The following is a 9,194-nucleotide window of genomic DNA, read 5'->3' as shown; positions in this document are numbered from 1 at the left end:
AGGCCATGGTTCTCTGCCGGAAAACTGAGTCTTTACCCTAAGCAGGGGAATTCAAGTATCCCGGGGTCTTGTTCACGAGTGATGGTATAATGGAGCGGGAGATGGACAGGAATGCAGCGTCTGCAGTTATACGGTCACTGCACCGGACCGTTGTGGTGAAGAGGGAGCTGAGCCGGAAGGCAAAGCTCTTGATTTACCATCCCGTCTGCGTTCCATCCCTCACCTATGGTCATGAGCTTTTGGTAGTGACCGAAAGAATGAGATCGCGGATACAAGCGGCCGAAATGAGTTTCCTTCGTAGGGTGGCTGAGCTTAGCATGAGAAATCAGACATCCGGAGGGAGCTCAGAGTAGAGCCGCTGCTCCTTCGTGTAGAAAGGGGCCAGCTGAGGTGGTTCGGGGCATCTGATCAGGATGCCTCCTGGACGCCTTCCTTTGGAGGTTTTCAGGGCACGTCCAACTGGAAAGAGGTCCAGAACATGCTGGAGAGATTATATATCGCGTCTGGCCTACGAGCGCCTCGGGGTTCCCCAGGAAGAGCTGAAAAACGCTGTTGGGGAGAGGGACCCTGCTAAGCCTGCTGCCACCCGCGACCCGGCCCCGGATAAGCGGTTAAAAACGGATGAATGGATGATAGGAAGCACCAACAAACTTGAGTCACTCATATCAGAAGGGTGTCTTCTGTCTTCCATCTTTTTAGTATGAAATTTCTCATTGTGTATTCCTGTTGAGCTGTAGTGTAGGGATAGTAACACACAGAAGGAATTTTAAATTAAAAACACTGATACTATGGATGACTGTGGATTTTTCTCCCCCATTACTTACACTGGAAGCACATTAGGAATGTATCTCTCTCTCTCAGGGCCAGTATGAACAAGAGGAATAATTGCAGCATGCAAAACCTATTTCAGTGTTCATATGGCCACCTGGTTTTAAGACCGACGTAAAAAAAATGTGAACCTATCCTTTACTGTGACACTCCGTTGAGAGATAATTGTATAGAGTAGTGGTTTTTATCCAGTTCTAAATCATAAAACATCATTATAATAAAAAGAAAAAAGTCACATTATCCTGTCAGGAAAGAGGTTTTAGCAGAGGGCCGCTGTTACAAAAAGAAAAGGTTCAGCAGGTTATTAGAGATGGCAGTGGGAAAGTCAAGTGAATGGATATATCGACATAAAGATATGTAGCGTTCGGCTACTATGACGTTGGATATGTTGCACGAGTCGTCACTTAACGCTGTGACAAAAAAAGTTCAGGAATACATTCAGAAGTTTGGATTTAAAAGAGCTGAAATCCATAAAGATCAGACAGTCTGCGTTTAGAGACAGCCTCTCCTGCCGCAGAGACAGGGACTGTGTGATATTGCAATCAGCCTTGATAACAAGCTTTCTAATCACTCACTTTCATCTCAACATAGACGTCACAGACTGAGATAACAAGTTGTAGAGAAGAGCTCCAATTATCGTGGATGACTTTGTATTCACCTTAACTTGCTCTCCATCCCAAGCTTTAAGTGTGTGTGTGTGTGTTACGGGGCAAGTTTGACATAGGATGAAGGTATATAGCCCTCTTCTCCACTGGCTCTAAGGACTCTCATCCATCCATCTCCTTTATCATCCTCCATTATACTCAACAGCTCTCCCTCCGTAATGGCAATGGTGCCCTCACTGTTGCCTGCACACAAACACACACACACACACACACACACGATTAAGACACATATAAAAAGGATAAAATTAGATATACTTATGTACAAGTTGAGTGTGAATATTACAACGTACCTTCAAAGGTGTACAGAGCCGTGCACTGGCCAACAGGAGCTTCTATGTCGTCAAACTCGTCATCGAACTCTGTGTAGATGCCCTGGGGCAGGTCAGGTGCTACAACACCACTATCATGTCTGCACAGTAAAGTTAGTTTAGATTAGCATAAAGACTTGAAATGGGTTAGCAGCTTGAATCCGTCCAAAGGTAAGAAAATCCATTTCTAAATTGCACTAATAAACAAGTTATACATATTTTGTTTATTTAATCCGTAAACAGACTAAAATGTGAAAACGGTGGGACGTGCCTTCCTGAAGTTTCCGCAGGTTGCCTGGCAACCTCACAGTGATGATAAAGATATCAGCCTGCTAATCAACCTGCTGCATTTCTTTATTCTTTCACCTCTAGTTTTGACAAATTGTGATTCTAACAATGCAAGAATGTTAAAATGAATGACTTGTATATCGGGTAAGTGATATACGTCTTACCCATGTTGAGTATTATTGTTGATAGCGTTGGAAGATTCCTCTCCTCCCACTGCTTCTGACAGCCACGTCTGTAATGACCCAACAACAGATGTTAAGACTTCCTGTACAAATCCTGTAATGTGATCTGCCATGCATACATTGTTAGCATGTGTTTGTGTATGTATGCGTGATGACCTCATATTTGGTGAGCTCCCCCTTCAGGCGGCCAATGTCCTGGGTAGTTTCTGAGATCTGAGGCTCCAGACTGTTGGGGTCTCCCATCTGTGGATTCTGCTCGTACACACCCTTCATCTTCTCCAGGGCTTCACTGAGGTCAGACGGAGAAAGAAAAGTGTCACCGTTTTGGAAATGTGAGCACTCATTAAGGAAGTTTCTGTCCTCTGCAGCACCGCTGATAAGGACAGGAGGGATGAAGAAGTTTTTAAAAGCTGGGAGACTTGCTGAAGGGACACGTCGTACTACTGTATACAACATTAGTGTAGTCGGGCACTGAGGATGGGCATAATAGCCTGGCTCGCAGTTACAATTCATCCCAAAGGTGTTGGATGGGGCTGACGTCAGGGCTATGTCTATTTGGCGTGGAGAGGAGGTCGTGTTGCTCTGGCTCTATCTATTTGGTGTGGAGAGGAGGTTGTGCTGCTCTGGCTTTATCTGTTTGGCGTGGTGAGGAAGTTGTGTGGCTCTGGCTCTATCTATTTGGCGTGGACAGGAGGTCGTGTTGCTCTGGCTCTATCTATTTGGCCTGGGGAGGAGGTTGTGTTGCTCTGGCTCTATCTATTTGGCGTGGAAAGGAAGTTGTGTTGCTCTGGCTCTATCTGTTTGGCGTGGAGAGGAAGTTGTGTGGCTCTGGCTCTATCTATTTGGCGTGGACAGGAGGTCGTGTTGCTCTGGCTCTATCTATTTGGCCTGGGGAGGAGGTTGTGTTGCTCTGGCTCTATCTATTTGGCGTGGAAAGGAAGTTGTGTTGCTCTGGCTCTATCTATTTGGCGTGGAGAGGAGGTTGTGTTGCTCTGGCTCTATCTATTTGGCGTGGAGAGGAGGTTGTGTTGCTCTGGCTCTATCTATTTGGAGTGGAGATGAGGTTGTGTTGCTCTGGCTCTATCTATTTGGTGTGGAGAGGAGGTTGTGTTGCTCTGGTTCTATTGATTTGGAGTGGAGAGGAGGCTGTGTGGCTCTGGTTCTATCTATTCGGGTGGAGAGGAGGTTGTGTTGCTCTGGCTCTATCTGTTTAGCGTGGAGAGGAGGTTGTGTTGCTCTGGTTCTATCTATTTGGCGTGGAAAGGAGGTTGTGTTGCTCTGGTTCTATCTATTTGGCGTGGAAAGGAGGTTGTGTTGCTCTGGTTCTATCTGTTTGGCGTGGAGAGGAGGTTGTGTTGCTCTGGCTTTATCTGTTTGGTGTGGAGAGGAGGTTGTGTTGCTCTGGTTCTATCTATTTGGAGTGGAGAGGAGGTTGTGTTGCTCTGGTTCTATCTATTTGGCGTGGAAAGGAGGTTGTGTTGCTCTGGCTCTATCTATTTGGCGTGGAGAGGAGGTTGTGTTGCTCTGGCTCTATCTATTTGGCGTGGAAAGGAGGTTATGTTGCTCTGGCTCTATCTATTTGGTATGGAGAGGAGGTTGTGTTGCTCTGTTTGGTAACACCGGGAAGCTGCTTGACATCCTCCTGGATCCACCTTCTCACATATGTTCACATTATATGTATTATTTTTTGTCATATGGATTGTCTGTGCTGTATTTTCATCATGTTGTTACTCTGTACACACGACATCTATTGTACGTCTGTCCGTCCTGGGAGGGGGATCCCTCCTCTGTTGCTCTTTTTACTGAGGTTTCTTCCATTTTTTTATTTTTTCCCTGTTTCGTTCATTTTGGGGAGGGGGAGTTTTTCCTCATCCGATGAGAGGGTCGCACTGTAAAGGACAGACGTTGTCGTATCCTGTGTGAACTAGTCAAGTTCTTCCACACCAAACTGGGAAAACCATTTCTGTATGGACCTGGCTTTGAGTACGTGGGCATTGTCATGTTGAAACAGGAAAGGGTGTTCCCCAAATTAGGAGCACACTATTGTCCAAAACATCACTGACTGCGTGCTGCTGCATTTAAATCGAAACTAAGGGCCTGATCCCAAACCGTGAAAAACAGCCCCAGACCAGCAGTACAGAAGTATGTTGGACAACTTTGGCCATGTAGTAGTGTATTTATGTCAACTCTGAGCTAACAATTAGACATGACCATTTAAAAATGTGTATGCATCTGAGCCTTGCCTGTTGCACACACACACACACACACACACACACACACACACACACACACACACACACACACACACACACACACACACACACACACACACACACACACACACACACACACACACACACACAAATAATATCAAGGATATCACATTATATTGTTGAAATAAATCATTTAAAGCTTTGAAAACCAGTTTTCTCAATCAAGCGATGTAGTCCTACATTAACACACAATTTTCTGCCAAAGTTGAAAGAAACTGCCTTTGTTATTTCACATGAGAGACATCTGTATCTATGTTTTTATCTGTGCTCTTTTATTACTGATTTTATTACAGTTCTGGGAATGTTTGCTTATGTTACCAATCAAATATCATCAAACTACACTCACACAGTCCTGATGAAGCAGATTGGCTCAACTCCTGACAAAAAATAATTAAGATATTTTCCCCTACACTTCTCTCCACAACCAAATGAGCAGCTACCAGTTATTCAACATTATAGAGAAATACTTAAGGGGCTTTTAAGAACATTTCTCACCTATACAGTTCTCAAAATTTCCAATTAATTCAGACTGAACTAATCAACGAGGAGATCCACTGATATTTAAAACATATAAGAGTCGAGTTGCTCAAAAAGGACAGAGGTATTGTTGCAGTTTAAAGCTTGCAGTAGTTGATAGAGATTGTTTCCTGACACGTCCACCTGCTGATGGTTTTAAAGTAAACCATGTCGCGAAGGAGGTTAAATAACGCTCCAAATTTGCACAAAATTTTGTTGAGGAAAAACTGGCATGGCCATTTTCAAAGGGGTCCCTTGACCTCTGACCTCAAGATATGTGAATGAAAATGGGTTCTATGGGTACCCACGAGTCTCCCCTTTACAGACATGCCCACTTTATGATAATCACATGCAGTTTGGGGCAAGTCATAGTCAAGTCAGCACACTGACAGCTGTTGTTCATATGATCCCAGTGAACATCATGAATTATTTAATACTAATACTCAATAGCATTTTGTGATCATGAAACTACAGGTCTGTGACAAGCCTGTGACGCTGTTGGTGATGTTGTCACCTTTGGTCCTGCGTCTTCTGCAGCTCTTTGGTGATGTCGTCAATCTTCCCCTGCAGCCTCTTCTTCCTCTGCTCTGGAGGAAGGTGAGAGAAATCTTCTGCAGCATGCGGCTACACACACACACACACACACACACACAGCACAAACACAGTATTTATCCTAAGCACCATGTATATGACAACCTTATCAATGATCACCACCAGATGTCACTCCTCCATGTTTCTCGCTCTCTTTCCCACTGTTAATCAGACGTCTACACACAGAGAGAAACCTAACAGGAGAGAGACACTTAATCATACTGTGTCAAGGAAACAAACTCTGGTCAAGGTATGAAAGTAATGATTGCAAAAACACACATAGTTAGAGACAGAGAGAGAGGAGAAAGACAGTTCAGAGTTGTATAACATCCCTGAGAGTACCGCTGAATTTCAGCTATGTAGTGTTTTGGACTGATGCATATACAACAAGTAAGACTCTTTCTCCTGTGATGCCATACCAATGTACATTTAGGTAAGTGGAAGAATTCAATTTAATTCATAAAAGATCATTTAAATAAAAAAATGTTATCAAGGGAAAAAAGAGCAGATCTAGATTCTCTATGATTTTTGAGAAAGATTTCCTAAGTTGAGGAGTAACAATGACAAAAGCACAATCAGCTTTAGTTTTTACTGCTTAAATATCTCGGTTTGGTTAAAAGCCTCGCTGCAGGCTTGGAGTGGACTACTTTGAGCTGAGCTAATGCAGACTGACTGAGGCAGGTAAACAAATTTGTGATTTGTGTATTTGTGTATTTGTAAATTTGTGATTTGTGTATTGTGGCTAAAGCATGGATGATTCTCTTATAATCTTAAATCTAAAGAAAGGGCCTGTTTTCTCCACAGAGACTGAGTTAAATAACAATATGAGATTACAGATTTAAACCTGCAGTAGGAAAAATGTTTTTGGCATCATTTGGCAAAAATCCATAATAACCTTTCAGCATATTGTAATTCAAGTGCTCTGAGAGAAAACTAGACTTCTGCACCTCCTCATGGCTCTGTTTTCAGGCTTTAAAACATCTAGCCCGTGACGGGAGACTTTGGCCAATCACAGGTCATTTCAGAGAGAGAAGCTTTCCTATTGGCTGTTCATACAACGGAAGCAGCTGTCAATCACTCGCAAACTCTGATCAAACGGTCAAACTAGGCAGCGCTGATCAAATATGAATCATTATTCTGTTACTGTAATGTCTATTTCTCGCCTCAAATGTTTTCAGAAACATCTTGTAGTGTACTGTTTAGCTGTAAAATGAGAAAGTTTGCTCCAGGTTGGTGGGCGGTGCTTGGTATTTCCTCAACTGATCTCAACATGGCTGCCGGGTCACAAACTTTCTCATTTAAAAGCTAAACAGTACACTGCAAGAAATAGGCGCTCTCATGCACTACTGTCAGGATATAGATGCTTCATTTCTACCCACTGCAGCTTTAAGACAACATCCCCAGAATAACAGATTGGGACCATTTCTTCAAGAGAAAGACTGAAAAACTGGTCACAGCGTGTTTGTTGGGATTATACAAAGTAGCAACGACACTATTTCTGAAAGGAAATGTTGCTGTTCAATTTTTTAAAATGCAAATTTTCATTTATATTCTTCTCTATTGTAGTGGTTGGAAACAGACATTTCAGAAACAGAAACCCAAACTTTATTTTTGTAATTTGGGTGAACTGACCCTTTAAGTCTATGCCACAAAGACAATAACATGGAGTTATTATTTTCTTGGCTCTGACTGAGCTTATATAAAATATATGTTGGACATTGGGTGCATTTGCAAAATAAGAGTGTTGATTTTGGATCTTAACAGAGAGAATTAGAAGTTATAAATCAGTTTGGCATCACAGAATAAAGACTTGATTCTCGAAATGTAGCGCCCTGAGCCGTGAGAAAAATGCCTTTCATTTTGTACATTAAAGAGTAACTGCACACAGGAAAATAATCCTGCTTGCACTGACAACTAGTGGTGACTACATGCACTTTCAACACGCTGGTTGTGCTCACATATACAGCAGACCACACCTGGCCACACCCAGCTGTGATTACAGGTGAGGTCATGGGAAACCCGGTCATACCTGTGAGCTAATTTTAGTGGAATCAGCGCTCACAGCCTCAAAGTAAAACTGTGTGACTTTTTTTTGTATCAACACACGTTGAGACAAATTTGCTGTCTGACAGTCATCACTTTAACGGGAATCGGACAGAAGGAGAGTCCAAAATGGGGGAAGCTATTGTAGCTTTATTTAACCTCTTCTGTCAGAGTATAAATTGCTCCACAAAAGAGGAACGGTTTGAGACGGGGATAGATTGTGTTTGGTAACACAATTACATTTATAAATGGTGAATTGATGGTTAATTAAACTTAGTTATTTTAATGTTAACACACAAATAAATGATAATTAATGTTTACTAATTATTAGTAATGCTATAATTTAGTTTATAGATATAGATATAGTTTAGTTTATTATTGCACACATTATAACATTTTATATACTATATATATATAAGTATTTGTTATTGATTAAGATATTATTTTCAAACCTTAAAGATATTGTTTTTAAAACATCTATAAACATTACATAGATAGATATTTGTAACACTGAATTACTTGTATTGGTTAATAATTGGTTTGTAAACCATCTACCATCACCTGTTAAAGAGATTTCTTTGGGAAGTTTTTTCTTATCCGCATCCAGGGTCTAAGGACAGAGGGTGTCATATGTTGTCCAGATTGTAAAGCCCCTTGAGGCAAATTTGTGATTTGTGACATTGAGCTATATAAATTAAATTGACTTGACTTGAACTTGAGAAACTGGTTAAATATCTTTTTTTTTTCATGCAGCGGATGAAATATTTATTCATCTTGATGATTAGAAGAGTCTTTGAGGATTCTGGAAACGTCAGAACCAGTGACCGGGCCTTTTTTCCTGCAGAAGTCAGTGCAGCATGATCCAGTGTAGAGTTACTCCTTAAATAGTATTTCCCCTTGAGAAGAATCCAGCACCAGAATACTGTTATTGAAGCACCTTTTAAGTATACTCCCTTTGTAAGGTTAATAAATGTTACCATGTGCTTTTCAGCATGCGTTGTCTAGACAGAGAGAAACAGACACTCGGTGTGAGATAGGTGTACAAACACCACATGGGAAACACACTTTTACAGTAACAAGCATGGTAACTGTACGAATGTACAGGTATAACAGTGTATTTAGATGAATAGCATCAATGAGATGAATACATGAGAGGGGAGACATTTACAGACAGCAGGGGGGAGGACCTGAGCAGATGTCGTCACTCACCGTGCGCTGTTTGTGTAATATCTTTAAGGTGGAAATCCTGGGTTTGATAGAGCGATTAAACTCTCTAAGGCAGAGAGAGAGAGGGGATTGCTGCAGTTTGGTGAAGGAGAGGGAGAGGGGGAGGCTGCCCGGTGGGAGAGAGGACGGGGGAGAGAAAGACGGAGGGGCAAACTGAGGAAGGGAGGGAAAACACAAGGGAGCAGAGGAAGAGGAGCAAAGGAGGAGGGAGAAAATGACACTGGTTAGGAGAGGAAAAGAAGAGAAGAAGAAAGGGGAGTCAAACAGATGAGG

The 9,194-nt window shown here is 42.1% G+C and overlaps 1 protein-coding gene across 4 annotated transcripts in view; it reads right to left on the bottom strand.

Annotated features, from left to right (window-relative positions):
- Window positions 1-374: 374 nt before the first annotated feature.
- Window positions 375-9,194, bottom strand: part of LOC119485402 (cdc42-interacting protein 4 homolog) — a 28,568-nt gene continuing 19,748 nt past the window's right edge. Inside the window, exons 10-16 of one of the 4 annotated variants that reach the window (XM_037764993.1) lie at window positions 8,904-9,074; window positions 8,672-8,695; window positions 5,575-5,684; window positions 2,428-2,560; window positions 2,254-2,321; window positions 1,784-1,902; window positions 375-1,676 (exon numbers count right to left, since the gene is read on the bottom strand). In XM_037764993.1, the coding sequence (XP_037620921.1) occupies window positions 1,531-1,676; window positions 1,784-1,902; window positions 2,254-2,321; window positions 2,428-2,560; window positions 5,575-5,684; window positions 8,672-8,695; window positions 8,904-9,074 (771 nt within the window). In that variant the 3' untranslated portion in view covers window positions 375-1,530. The remainder of the gene's footprint in view (window positions 1,677-1,783; window positions 1,903-2,253; window positions 2,322-2,427; window positions 2,561-5,574; window positions 5,685-8,671; window positions 8,696-8,903; window positions 9,075-9,194) is intronic. The other 3 variants (XM_037764994.1, XM_037764995.1, XM_037764996.1) reach the window with 3 other exon arrangements.

The sequence above is a fragment of the Sebastes umbrosus genome, chromosome 3 (assembly GCF_015220745.1).
Source record: "Sebastes umbrosus isolate fSebUmb1 chromosome 3, fSebUmb1.pri, whole genome shotgun sequence".
NCBI classification, from domain to species: Eukaryota; Metazoa; Chordata; class Actinopteri; order Perciformes; family Sebastidae; genus Sebastes; species Sebastes umbrosus.
The sequence above is the reverse complement of the archived record's forward strand: the minus strand, read 5'-3'. Positions and strand labels throughout refer to the sequence as shown.